Here is a 24257-nt window from a genome sequence, read left to right as displayed (position 1 = left end):
GGGTCATTCCCCTCACTGTTAAAAATTCACACCTTGTTTCCAGTCTGAATTGGCCTAGCTCCAACGTCCGGCTATTAGAGCTCGTTAGACATTTGTCTGCTAGACTGAAGAGCCCATTAGCAAATATTAGTTCCCCATGAAGGTACTTATAGACTGAAATCAAGTCACCCCTTAATCGTCTCTTTGTTAAGCTAAATGGATTAAGCACCTATAATTTGGCCTGTGATGGGATGTTAGCTGGGGAGGGATCTGAGTTACTACAGAGAATTCTTTCCTGGGTGCTGGCTGGTGAGTCTTGCCCACATGCTCAGGGTTTAGCTGATCGCCATAGTTGGGGTCGGGAAGGAATTTTCCCCCGGGCAGATTGGCAGAGGCTCTGGGGTTGTTGTTGGTTTTTTTTGCCTTCCTCTGTAGCATGGGGCACGGGTCACTTGCTGGAGGATTCTCTGTACTCTGAAGTCTTTAAACCACGATTTGAGGACTTCAATGGCTCAGATATAGGTTAGGGGGTTACAGGAGTGGGTGGGTGAGATTCCGTGGCCTGCGTTGTGCAGGAGGTCACACTAGATGATCATAATGGTCCCTTCTGACCTTAAAGTCTAAGTCTATTACGAGGCATGATCTACAAAGCATTAATCATTCTTGGAGCTCTTCCCTGAACCCCTGCCAATTTATCAGCATCCTTCTTGAACTGTGGGCACCGGAACTGGACACCGTATTCCAGCAGCTGAATCAGTGTGTAGAGCAGGTCGCATAGTCTATCCTAGTGGTTTTCAACCAGTGGTCCGTGGACTATATCTAAGACTTCCAAAGGGGCCTTCACCACCGTTTGACATTTTTTAGGGGCCTGCCAATGAAGAAAGGTTAAAACCGCGGGTCTATCCCATTGGATGGATTTTGGTCACAGAGACCGTATTTACTTCTATAGATGTGAGTGTACAGGGAGAGGTTTACCCACCTCTTGAACTCCCCACCACCTTATGCGGGTAAATCCCACCTTTCTCATTCCAATACATGGCATGAGTGCATCCTGAGCCCTGCACTCCATTGGCAGGCTGGGGGGGTGGGGGGGCAGGTATAAAGCGGCCTGTGGGGCAGGGAGAGGAAGCTGGTCCATACACTGAATGTGAGATGCTATGGCAGAAATGCGATACCCTCGGCAGAATGGAGTAGCCAGGCCTACATTGCTATAGGTGCATTTTTATAGTGCCCGTCCCTGTCGATCCCAAGGCCAGAAGGGACCATTGTGATCATCTGGTCTGACCTCCCGACTAGCCCAGGCCAGAGACTGCCCCACAATCATTCCTAGAGCAGAGCGTTTAGAAAACATCCCGTCTTGATTTTAAAATGGGCAGGGATGCAGAATCCACCCCGCCCCTTGGTAAATTGCTCCAATGATTCATTACTCTGTTAAAAATGTACATTTGTCTAGCTTCAACTTCTAGCCATTGGATTGGGATAGACCTTTCTCTGCTAGATTGAAGAGCCCATTATTAAATGTTTGTTCCCCATGTAGATACTTATAGACTGTGATCAAGTCACCCCTTAACCCTCTCTGTTAAACTAAATAGATTGAGCTCCTTGGGTCTCTCTCTCTCTAAGAGAGGTTTTCTAATCCTTTAGTCATTCTCATGGCTCTTCTCTGCCCCCTCTCCCGTTTCTCAGCACCCTTCTGGAGTTGTGGGCACCAGAACTGTATTCCAGCAGCGGTCACACCAGTGCCAAATACGCCCGTGCAATAACCTCTCTGCTTCTACTCGAGATTCCCCTGGTTAGGCATCTCAGGATCACATTAGCTGTTTTGGCCACAGCATCACATGGGGAGCTCATGTTCAGTTCATTATCCACCCCCACCCCAAATCTTTTTCAGAGTCGTTGCTTCCCAGGATGGCGTTCCCCATTGTGAAAGTCCGGCCTGCGTGCGTCGTCCCCAGCTAGCCCAGGCGCTCACTCTGGTTTCATTAAGCAGAAGACTTTGTGTTTCGGATTGTTTTACCCCCATTTTATTTTGCATAAAGTGCCACGGTCATCAGCAGAAAATACTTGAGCCTGTGACAAGGCTCCGTCCCTGGAGCACCTGGGGGGCGGCTCGCTCCCAGCAATGACACATTTAGAAATCGGACATGTAGGCAAGTCTGAGATAGTAAATATTACAAACAGATTTCAAACACCTCCAGGGGGTGAGGGGAAGGGAAGAGTTTTTGCTTTAAATATCGACTGTCATCTTCATTCCGCACTGGGAGGGGCGTGCAAGCGAAGACCCCTCCGTCTGTTGGGAGAATCGCCACATTGCCAGGTGGAACCTCCCACTGCAGTCTCATGGTTCTTTGGCCTTTGTAGCAACACTGGCCACGCCCTGGTACCGGGACCAAGGGACAAGTCTGTGTCCGGAATCACCCCCCAAAGCCCCTCAGCTCATGGGTGTCTTTGGGGGTGGGGGAGGGAAGGAGGAGGCTGGACAGCTCCACCCAAATAAATAGTGGTTCCAAAGAAGAAATGCAACAAATATTAAAAATAAGCAGAGTCCAGTTCCAGTGAAAATGCATCAATCCTGATCTGAGGAATGCGCTTTAATGTCCTCCCCTTCTGGAAGAAAATCCAGAGCGGCGTGTTTGGCTGGGGGGGATCCCCCCACTCCCAGTTTTAAATAAGAAACTCACTGCTGAAAAACAGCTCCACAAATGGAAAGAGAAAGATAGCGACAAATTAAATAAATCATCTTTACATGCACAATCGTCACGTACCCGCTCGCGACGTTTCACACAAGGCTATTTACACAACAGCATATCCACCGGGGGCCAGGGGACGTCGGGGAGGGAGGGAAGGATGGCGGTGGATGTTGGTTTAGCAGCAACCGGCGTGGATTTCGCCGACGATCCCGATTTTAGGGTCACTTGGGGCGGGGCTGGGTGACACGACCTAAGCTTCTGGAGTCGTGGAGTTGATCTTTTAATTAGAAAAAGCAACAAGGCATTTGGGCCCATCCCCATGTTAGTTACTGATACTCTCTCATAGAAAAATATACATATAGCTATGATACAGTAGGGCTGGGTGTGTATATAAAGTGACTTTATATACCCGGCCTATAAATAATGTATCTATGCACACAAGCAACGCCGCCAAGCGCCCCGGAGAGGTGCAGGGCCCGGGAATGCCGTCCGGGTGCTCGGGAACCTCCTCATTGCTGTGAAGGGGGTCTTTGACCTGACCGTGACTTGTCTGGGATTGTGCCCTTGCTCGGCTGCGTTGATGCACAAAGAGAAGCCTGAGCTTGGGGGATATTTTGAATCTGATTTTTGTCCCGGTACAAATTGCTGGGAGTCAGGTCTGGAGCCCCCTGGGGTTTGCCGGAGGAGTCCCTGGCTGCCACCTTGACCAGGTGACTCTTTAACAAAGATGGCCTTTCTCCCAGGGGTTCATTGGGCATCGGTGTTAACAGCTGTCAACACAACCAGCAGCGTTGAAAACAGGCCCTTCCCCACACGGCTGGAGCTCGTTTTGTTAGGGCTGAAGCTGCCATAGAGACACGTCCTGACTAGCTCAGGTCAAAACCAATCCCTTTTTATGGGTCCAAGGTCTCAGCCCTTATTTATCCATCATAAAGGGAACACCAAAAGGCACAAGTCCCATTTCTTTGCAGGGCCCCTTTAAGGGGGAGCGAGAAAGAGTCCATGACTGGGTTCCTGTTTCCTGTAAGGGCCAGATCCTGGGAGCAGACCTCCCGGGAGTCGGGGCTTTTAGGAACTCTGCCTTGGGGACGTTGTTAAGGGCCTCAGAGCTAACCTGGCTGTGAGCAGCTGAGCCCTGGTCGGGCCTAGCGCAGGGCACCCAGGAAACGTTTTTGATGAGCCATCGTAGAACTAGGTGCAGTCTACCCACCGGCTTATCGCTACGGCCAAGAACTCCCCAGGCAGGCTGGTTATAAAACCTGACTGCGGCTGTAACTACCGTGGTGCAGCTACCGTGGTGCAGAGCGTCAATTAACCAATCGGCACCACATCGGGCACTGATACACCATGGCAAAGGCCACCGGTGCACCCCTGCAGCACCCCGAGCTCCCGCGAGAGGGCAGCACGGCCTCCCCACCCAACGCAAGGCTGAGTGGGATGAGCCACCACACCTCTGGAGGCGCCTGACAGTTTTCACCAGCAGGGCGGCGCCGCCACAGGAAATCCTGATGCGCGGGGTCTGGTAGCCTCCCCGGGGTTTCCCTGCCCATCGCTCTGCGTGCGTTTGTCAGCTACCTCGTTCTGTGACCTGGGCACGGCCTCCAGCCTGGCACCAGCTCCGCGCCCTCCCAACCACCCGATCGTGGAGGAGAGGCGCGAAGGCTCGTCCCTTGGGAAGATCTCTCTTGGCTTCAGGCGCCAATAGGAGCCAAGCCGAGGGCAGGTGAAGCTGCAAGCCCAGGTGCTGGAGATGGAGAAGACCTCTCAGACCTCCCAGCCTGCACCCTGCCACGCAGGATTTGTCCCCTGCACTCCAGTCCAGCTCCAAGTGACCCAGGCCTCCGAGCTACCCTGTTTCCCCGAAAATAAGACAGTGTCTTATATTAATTTTTGCTCCCAAAGATGCGCTAGGTCTTATTTTCAGGGGATGTCTTATTTTTCAATGAAGAAGAATACGGTACACATCGGTGGATGCCTTATTATCGGGGAGGTCTTATTATCGGGGGATGCCTTATATTACAACGAGAGGCAAAACTGTAAGTAGGCCTTATTTTCGGAGGATGTCTTATTTTCGGGGAAACAGGGTAGATACGTATGCGGCGGCCCGGTCGCTGCAGTATCCGAGCGCCTAGCCTTAGGTTTCCCTGCAGCCAGGGCTGTAGGTCAGTGCTCTGCCTGCAGGATGAAAAGCCTCCCAGTTCTGACAGTAATTCCCTCTGTGGCCTCAGGCAAGCGACTTGCTGGCTCTGTGCCTCAGTTTCCCAATCTATAAAGTGGGGTGGTAATACTGCCCTACCTCCCCGGGGGCGGCGGGGGGGGGGGGGGGCTGGGAAGAGTCTGCGAAGTGTGAATTTGTAATGGTGACCCACAATCCACCGTGCCTTGCAGGAAGAGTGTCCCCGATATTCACACACCCCATCCCCCGCAGTCCATTTCAGTTACACCCCCCTGATTATGGGGACACACTCCTCTGGAATGGCCTGGAGCCCTCACTCCTCCAGCCATTCTACCCCCCAGCACCATCCCTGCGGCAGATCCTGCGCACCCCCTCCCTAGATCCTATCTGCAAACCCTCTTCAGAGTGGGCACACTGCAGGGGCCCTGCCAGGTAGGGATGAATTAGCCAGGCTGGGGACAAAGGAGGGGGGCTGGGCCCAAGGCTGGAGCAGCCCCAGACAGCAAGGGGGGGTTAGCACATCCCCCAATCCTGCAGCCAGACTAGCAATGGGACAGGCAAGCAGAGAGAGACGCCAGGTGCCGAACCCACCCCACACGCTTGGTGGGGTACAGGAGACTTTTCAAATGAGATTTAGTCAATGTAACACCGGGGGAGCAAGATTCACGGGGACCCAGGTGGGGATCAGGGAGTAAAGGGATCATGGGGTCACTCGCACCCTGAGGGGACCTGCCAGGGGACGGGGGCAGGAAACTCACAAACAAAACCAGTAGTGCGCAGGCTTGCAGCACCTCTGCTGGTCAGCCCTGCCCCTGTCCCCCCAGCCAGCCAGCCCTGCCCCTCACTCCCCAGCCCCAGCCAGCCATCTCTCAGCTCCTCCATCCCCTGCTTCCACCACACGACACCTTGGGGACCTGCTTCAAAAGACGGGGCAGCCACTGCCTGTTCAAATGCTTCTAGCCCTGGCTCATCAGTTGCCAAGGCCACGCCCAGGACAATCAAAGCCCAATCATGATACCAGTACCCTCCATCTACAGCCTGGCCCACTTCCCCCATACCCCCACGCACCTGGAGATTCCTTAGGAGGGGACATCAGCTACTTGTCCCAGTCATCGGCCAGCGCCGATTCCCGGCTGCAGAGCTCAGACAGGTACCGAAAGGAAGGCTCTGGCGTGACTGTACAACGCACCAGCTGGCCCAGTTTCTGGCAAGGAGCAGGCGGGAGGTTTTCTAAGCAAGGCAGGGCTAGTTCGAAAGGCCGAATTCACCTGTACAAATACATCAGCGACCGAAGCTAAAGCGCGCGTCACGTGTATATTTTAGATCCTCCCTGGGATTTTTCCCATCGCTTTGGAATGCATTTCAAGCAGACCCAAAAGAAGAAATGAACAAGCCACGAACATGGCACTGGGGGGTGGGGAGGGGAGGAGGGAACCTACAGGCACTTATGGGCCTATTCAAAGGGAATCACACTATTGGCCTTTGGCTGCTCCTCTTCTGTCTCTGACACAGACACCGGAGCTGAAGGCTGCCTCCCCCACGCTGCACACAGACACCCCCTGTTGTTGGCTCATGGGGGGGGGGGGGGAGGGGCAGCCAAGCCAGATTTCTTGTAAGTGTTTGGATGAGTCTGGCCTGGCTCCGGGGAGATCTGGCCCAGGCGAGCCAGAGGAAAATCCCTGGCTCGCCGCAAGCTGGTCTTTAAAGGTCACAGCAAGGCGAAGGCTGCGCTGCACATGAGGTTGGCGGGGAGGGGGGCAGTTGGTCCTTTGTGCACTGAGCCAGTCACCGGTCCAGGACGCGAGCAAAGTCCTCGCGGGTGCTGCCTTCGTTTTTGAGGTCGGCGAAGACCTGGGTGAAGTAGTGGGGGTCGGCGTTGATCCGGAGCATCTTGCCACTCATGGCGTTGATGATGCGAAGGCACCGGTCCCAGAAGGCGTCCTTCGCCGCCTCCACCAGGAAGGGCTTGAGCGGGTAGGAGATCTCGTTGCCCATGTAGGAGTAGGACAGATAGAGGCAGGTGAGCAGCGCCGCCTGCAGGTTGTGCTCGCTGGAGACCGAATCCCCGTCGATCACCTCCCGGCACAGCAGGTAGACGAAGACCACGTTGACCGGGGTGATGAAGGCCTGGTCCTGCCAGCCCTGCAGCAGCAGCGAGCGGTCCACGCTGCGCAACCACAGGATGGGCTCCGTGGGCGACAGGTGCTTGAGGCGGTAACACCGGCGGCAGAGGAATTCGCCCAGGCACTTGAGCAGCTCGCTGGTGGAGGCCTGGACGACCACGCGCCGCGGGGAGGCCGAGCTGCCCCCGCCCAGGAAGGCGCCCGGCTTGAGGGAGGAGACGGAGGTGGTGGAGATGCGCTTGGCGCTGAGCGGCGCCAGGGGTGGCCCGCCCCCATCGTAGCTGGCGAGGTTGGCGCAGGACAGCGACTTCTTGACGTTCTCGTGGTTGAGGAGGGCCACGTCCTTGGCGTGGGGGTGGTTGTTGTTGTTATTGTGGGCAGGCCCCTTCCCCCCGCCCCGGGAGCCTTTCTTCTTGGTGGAGGCCACCAGCCGCTTCCAGGTCAAGGCCGGGATGAACATGGAGTGGCGCTTGAGGTTCTTGTCCGCCTTCTGCCCGCTGCCCTTGGCGCTCGGCACGCCCGGGTAGTGCGCCAGCGAGCCGGAGGAGCCCTCCTCATACAGGCTGGCCTTCCGGGAGCCCGGGGAGAGGGACAGCACGGTGCCCATGCTGAGGGAGGCAGGGAGAGGGATGAGCCAACCGGGGGGCTAGGACGCAGCCAGGCAGTTAAAGCAACGGGGCTGCAAGTGCAGCTGATTAGCAACCCTGCATGTCTGCAACGAATGCGCCGTCTGGCAGGGAGGCCATTCCCCAGCAGCCTGGCAGGGCAGCGGGCTGCCAGCAATGTGGCAGTCGTGGACGCACCGTTAATTAGCAGCGTTGCATGGCGGTCCTGTGCCTGCAATTAGCAGCCTGGCACGCGCGTGTACTTAATTAGCAGGCTCGCGGAGCGCTCCCGTGCAGGCGATTAACGCTCAGTCTTGCATGGCCAGCCCGGGCAGGCTCGAACCCGGCCCCCAGGAGGATGCTGCCGCCGCCAGCCGCGCCGAGCTCCATCTAATCCAGTCGCCGGCCAGGCCCGCTGGCGGGGGGCGGGCTCCGGCACAGGTTCGCGTCCCGCCGCCGGGACCCAGGCAGGGAGCCGGGCGAGCCCCTGGGCCGGAGGTCTCAGGGCTGCAGCCCCCGGGCCATGGGCTGGGACGAGCCGCCGTGCGGCGCTGCGAGGACGGGTCCGGGCTCCGCTCCGGGCTGGAGGCGGCGGCGGCTGCTGGCGATGGCGCTACCTGGGCGGCAGCCGCGCCCCGCACCCCGGTCTAGCGGGCGGGGCCCCGCACTCAGAGCCCCCCGCTGCGGAGGTGGCTGGCTGGGGGGCGGGCGGCGACCCGGTCCCCCTGCGGGGAGATGCTCGGGAGCCGGCCAAGGGAAGATGCGCCAGCGGGGGTCACTGGGCCGCCCGGAGCCTCAGCCCCCGTCCCGGCGCTGCAGCAAAGCCCGATCCCGGGGCGGGGTGAATCCAGCCCGCTCTGCGCTCCCGGGGGTCCGGCCACAAACCTCGTCCTGCCCCCCCGTGCCCAGCCGCGGCTCTCTGCGGGGCCCGGCGCGGCGCTGCCTGGGGAGACCTGCAGCATCTGAGCCGCCGGAGCGCTGGAATCGCAGGAGGAGGGACAGAGGGATGGTCCTTACCAGCCACGTCCCCCCGCTGGCATCCTAGCGCAGTGGGGCAGGCGGGGAGCCGGGCTGTGTGGGGCTCTTGCTCCCCCTATGGCTGGGCCGCTGGAATAGACTTTACCGGGCAGACAGACAGGGGCCTGCTCCCCCTGGACACGCCAAAGCCCCCGCCCCAGGAGATGGGCATGGGGGGGGGGGGGCGGGTCTGAATCCAGGCTGGGGAGAACGGCTTCCAGCAGGGGCAATTTGGGTACCCGCCAATAGGGCCCCCCCTTGGCCAGCAGCCCTGGACAATCTCCCCCTTTCCTGGGCTGCACCCCCAAGCGCTAGTAGGATCAGGGCTCTACGAGGCTGGGGGGAGGGTGCGAACACCTGCAGGCTGGGGTAGGGGCAAGTGGCAATGGAGTGGGGGGGGGTCATGGGGGAGGTGTTCGCCACAGGGTTTGACACACTGCCGGATCTGCGGGCACCTGCTCGATGGGGGATCCTGCAGGCTGCAATGGGATACCAGGTCTGCAGGGCCTCCAGGGGCATGAGGGGGTGAGGCCGGGAACAGGCCAGGAGTGAGGGGTGCAAACGAGCAGGCAGGGCCCAGGGTGGAGCCACTGCCCCTTCTGTGTCCTCTCAGCCCCCCCCCCCCCCTTTCTGGGGCTGGAGGGGACCAGCACTGCCAGCGTCCCAGGAGAGGTGGCTGTTTTGCCTTCCCTGTTTGGCTGGATTTCCCCACCCCCACCCACCAAGTTTTGCAGGAATGCAGCTTTCCCTGGGCTGGGCTAATCCAGCCCCCTGGGAAGTGGTTGGGGTGGGGAAGGGGGTTAAAGGCCAGAGGATTTGCCATCGCAGATTGGGCAAGCTAGACCTGTGATCAGGCCTGTGCCCAAGGTGCGGCAGATCGCCCGCCTCGTGTGCACCGTGGGACGCCCCCCTGCAGTGAACTGACACCCTGAGCCATGAGCCCCAGTTGCTGCTTCCTTAGCACCTGTCACTCCTACTGCCGTTGTGGGCCAGGGCGAGAGCCAGGCTGGTCTCAAACCCCAGCTGCAGCAGGAGGCAACTGGGCTCCCCCTGGGTCTGGATGTGGCTGCTGGGCCACGCCTGCCTCGTCGGGGCAGAAGGGTTCCTGTGTTGCCCCCTCATTTGCACGCGTATTGACTCTCAGGATTTCATCGTTCGCCGCCGCGTGAGCTCTCGCAGCTATTTCAGCCCAGCCTGGTGGAAACCGTTGCCCCTCCGATTGGCTGCCTTCCCTAATGCCCCACCTCCAGGGGAAGAGCAACCAATCACGGCTGCTGCAGGAGGCAAGCAGAGCTCTTTCCCCTCCCCTCAGGAGCCAAAAGGAGTTTTGGGGGCGGGGAGGAGGAAGCAGAAAGAGCCCAGAAGCTCACGGCAACTCTGCTCCCTCCGCCCATCCTGTGAGAGATGGTCTGTCTGCTCCTCCTCCTCCCCCTCCATCCCTGCAAGGCCAGGCCTGGGAAGGGAGAGGGGAATGAAGAACCCCGAGAGATGCTGGAGGAGCAGGAGCACATGGGGGCAGAGGGCAAATGTGGGAAGGCAGAATTGATGTGGGGGCTGGGAAGGCATAATTAGTTGTAGGACTCTGGGGGACACAGATGTGGGGTAGAACTGGTGCGGGGCTTGGGGGTTGGGGCGAAGTGGGAATGTTCTTAATGTTTTCTCTGAACACTGTGCGTACCTCAGTTTCCCTTACGTATTACTCAAGTATCTAGGTGGTGGAATAAGCGTGGCTGATTCTTGCAGAGAAGGGGGCCTGGCCATCAGGTGCCGGCTACAGAGTGTTGGCGGTTCTCTGCAGCCTCCTCTAGGGGTCACTGCAACAATCACACACCCTTATCCCACCATCTAGATACCTGAGTACCACACAGGGGAAACTGAGGCACACACACTATTCAGAGAAAACATTAAGAACATTCCCACGTTGTCACAGGGGTGCATAATGAATTGATCGGCTGTGGGGTAGGCAGATGGGGCACAAATAAATTAATTAGAATGTGGGGGGACTCTGCAACGCCAGGCATTCCCTGAGAGAGAGAATGCTGAGTGGGGCCAGAACCACCCTGCTCTGTACGTGTGGGAGTGTTGGCAGCCCTGTGGCTGCCCCCCCGCAACTCACATGGCGTTTGGGTAATTCCAAAATCAAGAGATCAAAAAACAGCACCGTGATCTTTAAACAGCTCTCCTCCTCTGGGGGCCAGGCTTCTGAGTTCTGGGTCTGACTCCTGATATTTGAATTGTGAAGTGGGCCATACTGCACTCCATGGTTAATAGCATCAAAGGGAAGTTCATTCTCTCCCCCACAAGCACTGATCAGTGTGTGAGATCCCTTCTCAATCAGGCAGGAGGGCTTTGCATCTGTCTTCACGGCAGAGGATGCGAGGGAGATTCCCACACCTGAGCCATTCTATTTAGGTGACAAATCTGATTGTTGTCTCAGACTGAGGTGTCAACAGAGGAGGTTTTGGAACAAATTGAGAAATTAAACAGGAATAAGTCCCCAGGACCAGTCGGTATCACCCAAGAGTTCTGAAGGAATTCAAATGTGAAATTGCCAAACTACTAACTCTGTACCAGATGACTGGAGGGTAGCTAATGTGATGCCGCTTTTTTAAAAAGGCTCTAGAGGCGATCCTGGCAATTACAGGCCGGTATGTCTAACTTCAGTACCAGGCAAACTGATTGAAACTATAGTAAAGAACAGAATTATCAGACACATAGATGAACACAATTTGTTGGGGAAGAGTCAACACAGCTTTTGTAAAGGGAACTCATGCCTCACCAATCTATTAGAATTGTTTGAGGGTGTCAACAAACATGTGGACAAGGGTGATCCAGATGATACAGTGTACTTGAACTTTCAGAAACCCTTTGGCAAGTCCCTCACCAAAGGCTCTTAGCCAAAGTACGCAGTCATTGAATAAGAGGGAAGGTCCTCTCCTGCATCAGTAACTGGTTAAAAGTCAGGAAAGAAAGGGCAGGAATAAATGATCAGTTTTCACAGTGGAGAGCGATAAATAGTGGGGGCCACCCAGGGGTCTGTACTGGGACCAGTGCTGGTCAACATATTCATAAATGATCTGGGAAAAGGGGTAAACAGTGAGGTGGCAAAGTTTGCAGATGACTTAAAATTATTCAAGATAGTTAAGTTCAAAGCAGGCTGCAGAGAGGCAGAAAAGGATCTCAAACGACTGGGTGACTAGGCAAGAAAATGGCAGATGAAAATCAATGTTGATAAAGGCAAAGTAATGCACCCTGGAAAACATAATCCCAACTATACATATAAAACGATGGGGTCTAAATTAGCTGTTACCACTCAAGAAAGAGATCTTGGAGTCATTGTGGATAGTTCTCTGAAAACATCCACTCAATGTGCAGCGGCAGTCAAAACAGCGAACAGAATGTTAGGAACCATTAGGAAAGGGATAGATAATAAGACAGTAAATATCATAATGCCACTATATAAATCCATGGTACGCCCACATCTTGAATACAGCGTGCAGTTCTGGTCGCCCCATCTCAAAAATGATGTATTGGATTTGGAAAAGGTACAGAGAAGGGCAGCAAAAATGCTTAAAGGTATAGAACAGCTTCCATGTGAGGAAAGATTTAAAAGACTGGGACTGTTCTGCTTAGAAAAGAGACGACTAAGGGGGGATATGACAGAGGTCTATAAAATCAAGAGTGATGTGGAGACAGTGAATAAGGAAGTGTTATTTACCCCATCACATAACACAAGAACTAGGGGCCACCCAATGAAATGAATAGGCAGCAGGTTTAAAACAAACAAGAGGAAGTATTTCTTCCCACAACGCACAGTCAGCCTGTGGAACTCGTCGCCAGGCCATGTTGTGAAGGCCAAGACTACAACAGGGTTCAAAAAAGAATGAGAGAAGATCACAGAGGACAGGTCCATCAATGGCTATTAGCTGAGATGGTCACAGACACAACCCCATGCTCTGGTGTCCCTAAACCTCTGACTGCTAGAAGCTTGGACCAGGGCCGCCCAGAGGATTCAGGGGGCCTGGGGCAAAGCGGGGGAGCTGCGGCGCTTGTACTCACCCGGCGGCGGTCCGGGTCTTCGGGGGCATTTCGGCAGCGGGGGGCTCTTCAGTCACTCCGCGTCTTTGGCAGCACTGAAGGGCCCCCCTCTGCCAAAATGCCACCGAAGACCTGGAGCGACTGAAGGGCCCCCCGCCGCCAAAATGCCGCCGAAGACCCAGACCGTCGCCAGGCCAGGGCTCATGGGGCCCTTGCGGGGCCCGGGGCCTGGGGCAAATTGCCCCACTTGCTCCCCCCCCCCCCCCCCCCCGCTGGGCGGCCCTGGCTGGGACTGGACGCCGGGATGGATCACTCAATAAATTGCCCTGTTCAGTTCATTCCCTCTGACGCACCTGGCACTGGCCACTGTCAGCGACAGGGCACTGGGGCTAGATAAATCACTGGTCTGACCCAGTCTGGCTGTTCTTATGTGGCACTCTGAGCAAACTGATCCAGTGTGGCTCACCCCTTGGAGGGCCGCTTTCCCCCCCTGCCCCACCCCCAAAAGAAGGGAGCCGGGGAAACTGCCTAGTGGGGGCGCTGAGCAGGGGACCCATTGTGGAGTGCTGGGGTCCCTCACTGAAAGCTAATGCGGGAAGATGCTGGTCCTTAGGGCAGGAGCAGCCAGGTGGGCTGTGGGCAGGGTTAAGGTGCCAAAGGATGGAATGCCAGCAAAGGGGTGTGGCCTGAAACTGCCTTGTCCCTGCCCCCAGGTTTGGGGCCTCTGCTAAGCTCCAGTATGAGGCGGAGTAAAGGGCGTTCCGCTCAGGTTACTCCCTGCAGCTCCCCCTCGGGTAGGGGCCCCGCCCATCCACTGGTGCATGACAGGGGTGCCCTGTCGAGGGCCACGTCGGCACCGTGCCAGGAGCCTGTGCCCCGTTTGCATGAAATGGGGAAGGTCGTGATCCTGTGTGGCCCCAGGACGCCCCCGTGCACGCCATGCTGCCGCGTGATCCTCGCGCCCAGTGAACTTCCGTCCCCTGCGTCAGGGCCGTCAGCTCTGAGTCAGGCCGGCCGAAGCAGGAGCTCTTCGCCAAGGCAGCTCTAGGTGGGCACCGCTGATTCATCCACACAATGCCCTTTAACCCGCTGCTGTCTGTCGGTGCCGGACGCACACGTCACGGGTCAGTTCCAGAAGCCGTCCGACTCAGGGCTGGAGGGACAAGCCACTGGGAATGGGTTAAGGGGGGGGGGGGGCGGCTCGTGGGGAAAAAAACAAGCAATTAACATTTTTGTCTCAACCTCAGTAAAAATAGGCTCCTGCCTGCTGCTGGCTTTCTATTCTGGGGCAGCCTTTGTCTGTGGAAATGAAGGCGAGATGGGGACGCTGCCTGCACAAACACCAGAAGAAACTTCTTACAGAGCCCAAAAATCGAGCCCCAAGCAAACAGGGGGGATGGACCCCAGGGGTAAGCGCTAGGGGTGAGCATTACCTGGTGTCTAGTGAGAGCCGTGCAAGGAGGAGAAGTGGAGGGGGCTAATGCTTCATTCTCTGACCCCAGGGTTGCCACTGGGACTCCCCTGAAGTCAACGGCGGGATGCGGATGTGTCAGAATGGAAAATCGAGCCCCTATGCAGCAACCCATTCTGCATTGATCAGCAAGGCTAGCCTCCTCTTTTCAGGCCTGCCACCAGAGGAGGACATAATCACAGGCACTTGAGCAGCAGGTCTGGTCCCATCCAGCAGGGGGCAGCAGTAGACGTGCGCACGCGCGCGCGCACACACACACACGCGCACACACACACGCACACACACACACACCTGGTATGCTACATGCAGACCCACGCAGCTCCAGCTGGAACAAGAAGCCCCAGGCTGGAGGGTGCAGTTTTAACTCGCGCTGACTTCAGGGGGTGACTCTCCTACTTACGGACAGACGGGTTCGGCCTCGTCAGAGCCAGCCAGCCGGTGCCACTGCGCAATGAGCCCTTGGCTTCGCCCTGCGATTCCCAAGGACTGGGGCGTGCACCAATAACACTGCCTCTAGCAGGGAACGCTCATTACCCAATGGGAGGCAAGCGGTGGTGACATACTAGGGCCCAGCACCCAGGCTCACCGTGGGGGCCTAGTGAGCCAGTCACAAATCCATGAAATACCAGAGGGGACTTGGCCTAGTGGATAACACACGGACATGGGACTTGGGAGACCTGGTTCTATGCCCTGCTCTGCCCTGGGCCTGCTGCAAGTGACAGCCCTGCTCTCTGCCTCGGTTTCCCCATCTGTAAAAAGAGGCTAACTGTGCGTCTCTTCTCAGTCACCCAACCTCCCTCATGCTCTGCAGTGTCCAAGCCAAGCCCCTGCCCCTGCAGTTCTGCCTGGCTGTAGGGTTTCTCTGTACATGTGCTACATGGAAACGGGCTGGTTTCTTACCCCCCGTTTGCTTGGTGGGTCAGGGTTGAGAATGGTCCGAGTTTGGCTGGGTTGGGGAATGGATCGGTCCTGAGCTGCAGAACCCTCCCTGCTCCCATCAGCCCTGGAGAACCATGGTCCAAACTGTGCAGCTCGGAGTCTGGTCCCTTCCCCCCCGCGTGTTAGCTGGTCGGGGGTGACTGGCCCAGGCGTGGCTCGGATCACTGGAAGCTGATGGCTGGCAACCTCCCTGAGGTTGCACGAGCCTGACAGCAGCACCAGAAGATGGAGGCGAACAGCTCGAAGATCCAGGGCATTCGTCCAGCCATGACCAGGGAGCCAACGGTGGTTGCAGACTGCGAGCTCTCGGTGGCTCATCCCAACCACGGAGACTCATCCCCCTGTGATGCCCCAACCGCTGCTCCGCCGCGCCCAGCCAGGTACCAGAGGCCAGCCAGCACAGTGACCCAGCATGGCTCCACGGGAGGTGAGTCCTTGCAAGCTCCCAGCCCCTCTTCCTGCAGCCTCCACAAGGCTGGGAGGCAGCTGGGAGACATGAGGCTGCAGGAAGTGGGTGGTCCTAGGAGCCCTGAGGAAGGAAGAGGCTGCCTGGGGAGCCCTGCGCCTTGTGGCTGAGTGGGAACCCCCACCTGGAAAATTTTGATTTTCTGTTTGTGGGCGTTTGGGGAACAATCGAAGCCAGGAGCCGAGGGGAAAAGAGGAATTTGGGGTGGTTGATACTCCCCAGGCTGGGGACGAAGCCAGTGTCTCCCAGGGAGAATATGCCCCTTTCAAGGGGGGGAGATTGATAAATCCTGCCCAGGAGAGAAACACCCTCCCCCCCCCCGTCACTCCCTCCCTGGACACCTAGCGGGAGTGACCAGCCCCTCTAGTGCAAATCTGTCCAGAGGCTGGCTCGGTGCCCCCTCGATCGCAGCGTTTTGTCCCTCACTTCCTTCAGCTCTGAGCTCCGTGCTGCTGCTTCCAGGACTGGGGGGGCCGAGCACAACAGGGAGAGAGCGTCATGGCGGGGGCAGACACCCAAGTCACGGGGCACCCCATAACTCCTGCTGCTGCCAAGAGAGACGCTGCTGCCTCCCCCCCACAGCCATCCCAGTGATGCTGCTGGCTGGGGCCCCATGGGACGGCATCCTGAACTTGGTGCCTCTCTGCTACACACTCACCCTCACCCCCCCAGGGCAAAGCACGGCCGGCAGTGTCTGCTCATAGCCTAGGGTAGGGGCAGTTAGTGGTGCTGGGTGCCATGAAAAACTGTCCCCCTTCCTCTCCTCCCCACCAAAAAACCCCTTGCCCTGTGTCATGTGTCTGAGCAGGGCTGGAGCCAAAAACCTTGGCGCCACCTGCTGGTCACTTGAGTTTAGTGCACAGCAGACAGCCGAACTCATCAAAGCCATTTGCGAATGGGGAAAGATAGGGGGCGCTAATGTTACTTCAGATGAAGGTTGTTGGGAGGGGACGGGGGAGTCGGCTGGTGTTCACATGAAAAGTATCCGCTTCCCTGTGCTGACTGAGGAAGGATCAGGATCTACAGGGAGCTGAAACCCGAGGAAGCGATTCTGAGTCCAGCTCTGGCCTCCGGTTGGTTTTTGGTGCCCATTTAACTCAAACACCCAACAACCGCTTGGGAGAGAACTCCTCTTTGTGAAAGTTGGCCCCTCGCTGAGCCGGCACCCAGTCGAGGTCTGTAGTTCTCTAAGAAGTCCTCCAGCGAAGGCCTCAGAGCTCTACTAGCTCTGGGGTTAAAAGAAAAAAAAATCTGGTTTTTGAAAGGCCCCCAGAGGCACAAATCTTGGTGGTTTGGGTTTTCCTTTGCTCGTCACTTTAGAGATGAGCAATTAAGAACCTTCATGCACCCAAATAAGTCCCCATTCCCACCCCCCATTAATCAGGGCATCCTGTCACACAGAGCTAGTGTGCATAAGCCACCAGAAACACAGACGCACATGGGGGCACATACAGGCATGCACACATGTTGCATACAGGCTGCCACACCCCCATGCATATACAAGGATACGGACAAGAATGCCTCCCAAACTGAGATCTGCCTTTCCAGCTGTGCTTGTGGCCACATGCAAGAACATCTGCGAGGGCACACAACTGCAAGCACACTTACACACACATACACAACTACAGAGTCACACACACGTATGTGCATGCACACCATGCTCCTAAGCACCAACAGGCCTCCTGCTACAGGGAGGGGGGTGCAGAAACCCACCCATGGGCCTGCACAAACACACACTAGCAGCTGGAACAGTGAAAGGGGCCTGGTTTCCCACCTGCAAATGCTCCCCCTTCAAACCTCTGGTTCCTCCACTCTCAATCTCTCCTCTTGAATCCCACTTCCTTATTCTCCATCTCCAACTCTTCCCTCTACTCCCCCATCCTTTCCCTGTTCTGTTTATCCCTCATCTCCTCCTCCACTCCTTCCCCCCCACCCCCGTCTCTATTTTCTATCCAGGGCCACCACTGCCACGCTTGGGTTCATCTCCAATGGGACGGGGCTCTTGGGCGGCCAGAAGAAATGGGATCCATAATGGAACCACAGCTGGGCTTGGAAAATCCAGATCCCAGCCAATCCTACCTCTGGATGGTGCTGTGTCCCTCATCACCCCACTCCCTACCCCCCAGCTTCCTTAAGGCTCATGTCCATCTACTCAAGCACCCATCCCCATCTCCTTAAGTCAGATGTGCCCAGCACCCTGGTGTCGGTCCCTGTAGGGATGAAAGGGTTAATCTCGGGAGGGACTTCCCAAGCTGCTCCTCTTCCTAGGCAGGGTACCCTCTCCTCCTCCTCCTCTTCGGTTGCCATGGGAACAGAGTGGGAAGCCAGGCTGCGGGGGCGGCACTGAGCTCGGTCCTCCCCCAGCATGTTCATGTTCCGCAGCGGTGAGATCAATAATTCACAAACGCCTCGGCGCCAGGGAAGCCTCAGATGCCCCCGGCCTCCACGTCTGGCCCTCAGCTCTGGGAGCCCGTTGTCCGAGGGTACAGAGCAAAGGAGAAGGGGAGCGGAGGGGAGGGGGCTGAGAGATGCAGGGGGCATGGGATCAAGCCCGCAGGGGGTCAGATGGGCCAGGAGACAGGCACAGGCTGCAGATCTCCCCAGCACGGGCTCAGAGCCGTGCTAGGTCCGAGGTGACTGGAAATTAGGACTGGTTGATGGCTTCTGTGAAATGGGTCTTAGCCCATCACCTGGGGACACACTCATATATGCAACAGCGGCTGCCACGGATGAGTCCCCTTGTCGGCAGACTTAGCAGAGAGGCCAAGGACTGAATGGGCTACCATGACTGACCACTCCCACCACCCACCAGATGATCCCTGTGGGTCCGCAGTGAGGCACATCGTAGGAGCAGCCCTCTCCCCACCTGTATCTCCTCTGGGGTCTCACACCCTTCCTGGGGTGGGCTGACTCCAGCTGAGAGAGGGGATGCACTAGAGAGGTATCAAACAAAGCAGGGTATGGGGAGGGTTGGCCAGAAGCTGATCCTCGGCTGGTCAGTCAGGAGAGCTTGATCCTCTCCTGCTACAAGTTCAAAGCAATCAATGGATGTCACAGTTAAAGCTGGGATTAGCCAGTGGAACTCATGGCCACAAGATATCATGGAGGTCAAGAGCGGAGAAGCATCCCCAAAAGGCCTTTCTCTATATCATGGGCCCCTTGCTTCAGGGCACAAGTCTGGGGATAGGACGAGATCTCCCCAGGGGTATTTTACTGCATGTCTGGCCAAGCTGGGAGTTCCCGGCGCTTGCCTCCAAAGTAGCTGGTATCATTCACGGCCAGAGACTGGCTACTGGACCAGCTGGATCAACATGGTGATTTCTACATTCCCCCTCTTCCCCTGCTGCTCACGTGTCTCTCTTCCTTTGCAGGGACCGCCTGCACATTTGGGACCCCTGGGCTAGATGATCCCCTTCAGCCCCCCACTATCCAAGGGCAGCCTCCCACATGTCTAGGGTCTCCCCTGCATTTGGGTTGGAGTCACACCTGCTCTGGTGTGGGAGGGAATCGAGGTGCGGAGACTGGATACAGCCAGGAGTGGGGGGCATCAGGAAGTTGGTTTCTTCACATGAGCCCCTCATGAAATCTAGGGTCAGCCCAGCTCAGCTCAGCCCTCTCTGGGTCTGGAGCATGTGACCGTTGCCAGTGTGCGCTGTCTGCAAGCGCCTGGGCTGGGCCTGGCCTGGGAATGTTCACTAATGGATAAGACTCTCTGCTTGGGACAGAAGGGCACAGAGCATACCGATTTACCGGCCAGCGGCTGAACAGAGCTGTCCCTTCAACCCCCTTCAACCTCTCCCACTGCTCTCAGCCCCTGGCTTATTGGCAGCAGGCAAAGAAATGCTTTGGTTTAGCTGAGATCTTTTAGCTCAGTCCAGGGGAGTCTGAGTGAGTCTCATCAGGTCCCTGTGCGGGGAAGAACAGCCCCAACGTTCTCCAGCCATCTTTACCCAGGTGCTTCCTATGCACCCTCTCCACTAGGTGGTGGTATGAGACACAGGTTGCTGTGTCCTGCCCACAACGGGTCAAGGGATCAGAGGGGCCAGACCTCACTACAGCCACCTGGTCGCCAGTTGCATCTATTGAAAAGCCGCAGATCCAGTATTTGAGCAGCAATGTTATGGTTTTTCCCTCCACTCTGTCTCTCTTTGTCTGTTGCTTTTTACTGGAGGATTAATGGGGGCCTGGTTTCCAACGCAAACTGTCTCTGTGAAATGATCATAAAGGTGATTCTTGTGGCGTGAATTTCGACGCTGGTTAAAAGTGACAGCTGGACAGTCCTGGAGTCTGACATCCGCCGTTATCCACTGAGCTGCTACAGTACGAGCACGGGCAGTAGTTGGGCGATCTTCCCACACCCTGTGCCCTGCCAGTGTGTCTCAGCTGGGCCCTGCAGCGCCCGCCTGCATGGGTGACAGAGCCCCCTGTCTCCAGACCCATTCAGTCCGGGGCCTCCCAGTTGCAGGGGGTTTTGTTATATGGAGACCTGCCCGCTGGGATTGGGTGCGAGACCCGCTGCCCTTGTGTCCCACGGGACACCTAATATGTGTCCGATGGCAGAGCTTCCGCTCACAGCTGATCTTGGCTGGGTCTGAGCCCAGGGTGGGAGGCTGCGGGGGTCCTTTCCAATCCCGGATCAGTTCAGACCGTGGTGCTGAGTCGGGCTCTAGCCCATGTGCTGCTGTGACGTGCTACAGTTTAACAGGGGAATGGCGCTGGCTGAATGCCAGGCACCAGAGCCCCACAGCTGGACCCACCGCAGGCGGCTCTTGGCCCCAGCACCGGGGAATGCAGCAGTGCGAGGCGGGGAGCGAGGGGCGGAGAATGGGGGGTGGGTTCTGTAGTGACACCCTTAAGGATGGAAGGAGCCCGCTTGTGTACCTCCCGCCCCCCCAGGTACAGGGGAGGAGCCTGTGCCCCGCCCCCCCAGCAGCGAGGGAGGGGCCCTAGGGGAGGATCCTGTGCCCCGCCCCCCCAGCAGCAAGGGAGGGGCCCTAGGGGAGGAGCCTGTGCCCCGCCCCCCCAGCAGGAAGGGAGGGGGAGAGTCAGCGTCAGGACTACATTTCCCATCAGGCGCCGCGGCGACTTCCGGAGGGCGGTTTCCGGTGAGGCGCCGCGGCGGGCCGGGGGCGGGGACTAGGGAGGCTCCGGGCCTGCTGCGTTCCGGGCGCGGAGCGGCGCCGGCGGAGCGGCCGGGATGGAGGCCGTGCCCCGCATGCCCATGATCTGGCTGGACCTCAAGGAGGCCGGGGAGTTCGGCTTCAACCAGGCCGTGAAGAAGGTGAGGGGGGAGGGAGCCCCCAGGGGCCGTTGGGCGGGTCAAGTGTTTGGGGGAGGGGCCGTTGGGCGGCGGGGAGTGTGTAGGGGTCCGTTGGGGCAGGTGTGGGGGAGGGGCCGTTGGGGCAGGGGACAGGAGTGGGGGAGGGGGCAGGTGTGTGGGGGAAGGGCCGGTGGGGGAGGGGGCAGGTGTGGGGGAGGGGACAGGTGTGTGGGGGAAGGGCCGGTGGGGGAGGGGGCAGGTGTGTGGGGGAAGGGCTGGTGGGAAGAGGGAGAGACTTGTTGATGGGGAGGGCGGGGGGTTGGTATGTGAGTGGGGGGAGGGGGAGTAGTTTTGGGGCGGGGACTTGCTCTGGCAGATCCACCCGGGGGTGGTTACTGGTAACTGTGGGGTAAGTGTGTGTGGTGGGGCTGGGCCTGAGGCCCGAGTCTGTCCCTGCCATCCCCACAGTGACACATCAGTCCATATCTCCCTGCCCCCCGCCGCCCTTCCCCCAGTCTGGAGATGCCCCCCATGCCCAGAGCAGCTGGCCTGGCCGTGTTAGCGAGTGCTCTGGGCCCACGGACGCTCATTACCCCCTGACCCCCCCACGACTGCAAGCTGCACCCATTGCGAGTCCTGGTTCAGTGACGATGCTCCTGAGGAGGTGGAGGGTGGGGCTGCATTTGCTGGTACCCCCACCCCTCCCTGCCCCAAGTCTGAGAGCTGGGAGAGTTTGAAAGGAGTGAAGTGTCTCTTGTGTCTCATTGAACCACTCTCTCTCATGAGAGGGAGAGATTTAAAAAACCTGCCTGAAGAGCTTGGCCCGTTCTGAGTGAGGCTTGGCGAGGGCAAATAGTGTCCCCACGGCACGTGACTTTCCTCGGACTCCACTCATCCCATCGCCACATCCTGCCTCTTCTCTCTCCCCGCCTCTGGCCTCTGAACCTCAGGATCCGTCCGGTGACACAGTGTACCCCATTGCTGCACATGCTGGGAGAGACAGCAGTGGTGAGAGGAGGCCTGGGAAGGAGCCGAGTCCAGCTTGGAGTGGGTTCTGTTCTAGGGCTTATTTCTGGTGGGAGTAATTCTCACTGGCAGTGAAATGGCCCCAGGGCCTTATGGGATGCTGGTAAATCTGGATCTAAAGCCCAGTTTGGTACCTCCGCTAGATTGAGAGTCTTACTTGGGTGTTTGCTTCCCATGGGTTTTAAAATGAGGAAGAGAGTTTACATCATTCCTATGTGTCTGGACCCAGTGACTGTCTAAGAGAGCAGTATTCATTTCACCCATTTGTAAGTTGCTTTTCATTGGGATCGCTCAGCCCTGTTCAATAAAGCCAAAGTACCAGATATCAATGGTCAAGAGACCCAACCAGATCAAATGTACTGTCCGAGAGGGGCAAATGGGAGACGTAATGACCTTCAGGGGGAACTGTTCCACCAGCAAATGGGATAAAGTCCCAAGTGATGCAAAGAGATGATTCTAAAGGAGGTAGGAGGGGCAGAAATCCCCCAGGAGGGAGCCCCAAATGGTTATGGAAAAGCCAGTCAAAGCAGGGTCGCTCCTGCTGCGTGCCCTCAAGGGGCTTGAGCAGACCTCCTGTGAGAGGATTTCCATAACACGGACCTTCACTCGCTAGAGTTGGATGCCGAGTTGGTCCAAACTGAGGGTGTATCTACACTGCATAGCCCCTTAGGGTGTAAACAGCCTACACCAACAGGAGTTTTTCTGCCAGTGTAGGAACATCACCACTCTATCGCTATCTCGACAAAGCCCTCGTCTGTTGGCATAGCTGCATCTACCCTGCAGGTTTTGTTGGCAGAGCTGTGTCGCGGGGGGTGCGCGTGTGTGTGTTCACATCCCTGAGTGACACAGCTATGACAACCTAATTTTGAAGTGTAGACAAGCGTGAGCCGTCCTGCCCCATCTCACTGTAATCAATAATTGATTTAATCTAGGCATTTTGAGATGGTCTCAATAATGTTTATTTAATAAGGATGCAATCCAGTGTCTGTTAAAGCCAATGATGAAACCAGTGGGAGGTTTTCCATTGGCTTTAAGGGAGTTTGAATCAAGTCCTAAGAAAGTAGATAAAAGAGCAAAGGCGCAGCTGTACCCCACAGTCTCATGTCTTTGGAAACTAGAGGCTAACTGAGAACTCTCTTTGCTGCTGTAAAATACTGTGCTATGGCAAAGGAGAGGCAGTGTTATAAAGCAGGGACTTGCGGATAGGCGACGCGATTGCTGAGTTCCTCTGTGTTAAGTCCCAGAGAAAGAGACCAGCTTAAATATCGCTCTTCTGTCTGGGGATGTTTTACTACCATTGTTACCAACGGTGCCTAAGATTTCTAGAATTGAAAGGTTGGTCTCTGTGACTTTGACAGCAGCTTGTTCAGGGTCAGTTTCCTTGTTTCCCTGATAGCGCGGTTCAGTTTCTCTGTTTGCCTTTCACACAGCAAAAGGGGGGCAGGGGGAGAGTGATTGTAAAACAAAAATTGGCCTGGGCAGTCGGGGTAAGGATTGTGTCTGAAACTGTCTTCAATTGTTTATTCTTAAACTAGCTAGATTTCAAGTGGGCTGTGTCCCTTGGACCCCTCTGTTTTTCCGTCTGTATCAATGAGTATGATACTTGCCCATTTTGTATTAACTTTTGTAAAAGAAAATACTTGCCCATCTTTGAGATTTGTTTGAGAAATGTTCACTTAGTACTAATTCATATTATTTTTGTACGATGTGCAAAATTCTTGTTGCTTTTTGGGGCGGAAGGGCACCTGTCCTTCTATACAGCGACACTCAGGTTTTGGTTGATGCATTTTTTGTTTTTAAAGGGAGACTGTACATGGCTATAAATGAAAAATTCCAACTAGGGATTGGTGTTTCTGTAGGGCTGTCTGCCACAAGAATCTCAAAACATTTTACAAACCAAATTACTACCCTGCATTTAAGTGATCTCTTGGTCTGACACTTCACAGCACACTTTGGAAGACAGGGAGTGAAATGTCTGGTATTCATTTGAAACTCCAGGGGGAATTTAGCTTGGCAGAATATGATTGGTCAAGGATGGCTCCCTGATTTCTGGGAAAAGTATCATGGGATCTTGGATGACCACAAGTAGTTGGGCCTTCCTCAGCTTTTTCTAATGCAGGCCAGAGAGCTGAGTCATGCTTTGCAGGTTGCTGACATGGTGATGATAGTAAGTGAGAAACAGTCCTTGCCATTCCGGTTTGTCTGCTAGTGCTGGAAAGGAGACTAGCCATCAGTAGAACTTCTGCTGCAGTGGATGGAGTGATAGGTGCCTACCTAGAGGAGGGTGGCTGCCAAAACAAGGCAGTCATTTTAAAATCGCATGGCTGTGTGGCAGGTGTGGCTGCATATGAGGGATGCTCTTACCACTTGGTCAGAGCAAGTGCTGTCTCTTTCAGCATATTTAAACCTCAGGTTTATTCTTTGTTTAAAAAAGCAAATCCTGAGAAATCTGAAATTAATAGAAATA

General features: G+C 56.4%; 2 protein-coding genes across 4 annotated transcripts in view; one reads left to right on the top strand and one right to left on the bottom strand.

Moving 5' to 3' along the window:
* Positions 1-1980: 1980 nt before the first annotated feature.
* On the bottom strand, positions 1981-8549 carry LOC101948875 (cyclin-dependent kinase 5 activator 1-like). Of its 2 annotated transcripts, none has more exons than XM_005295105.4 (2): positions 5914-8549; positions 1981-2946 (listed from the first exon to the last, which is right to left on the bottom strand). In XM_005295105.4, the coding sequence occupies exon 1, from the start codon at positions 7573-7575 to the stop codon at positions 6631-6633; it is 945 nt and encodes a 314-aa protein (XP_005295162.1). In that variant the 5' UTR covers positions 7576-8549; the 3' UTR covers positions 1981-2946; positions 5914-6630. The 2 variants fall into 2 exon arrangements, with proteins under 2 accessions (XP_005295162.1, XP_005295163.1); XM_005295106.4 differs by having other exon boundaries at positions 1981-2673.
* A 12015-nt stretch (positions 8550-20564) lies between these two features.
* The window catches only part of PTPN23 (protein tyrosine phosphatase non-receptor type 23), a 38345-nt gene continuing 34652 nt past the window's right edge, over positions 20565-24257 (top strand). The window contains exon 1 of one of the 2 annotated variants that reach the window (XM_005295100.4): positions 20565-20785. In XM_005295100.4, coding sequence (XP_005295157.2) covers positions 20702-20785 — 84 coding nt within the window. In that variant the 5' untranslated portion in view covers positions 20565-20701. The remainder of the gene's footprint in view (positions 20786-24257) is intronic. The other variant, XM_024109735.3, reaches the window with a different exon arrangement.

This window comes from Chrysemys picta, chromosome 2, assembly GCF_011386835.1.
Source record: "Chrysemys picta bellii isolate R12L10 chromosome 2, ASM1138683v2, whole genome shotgun sequence".
In the NCBI taxonomy this organism is placed as follows: Eukaryota; Metazoa; Chordata; order Testudines; family Emydidae; genus Chrysemys; species Chrysemys picta.
This window is presented reverse-complemented; position numbering and strand designations above follow the sequence as displayed.

Excerpts from the sequence above, each read along its gene's own strand:
- LOC101948875 (XM_005295105.4), bottom strand. The coding sequence starts at position 7,575 with ATGGGCACCGTGCTGTCCCTCTCCCCGGGCTCCCGGAAGGCCAGCCTG.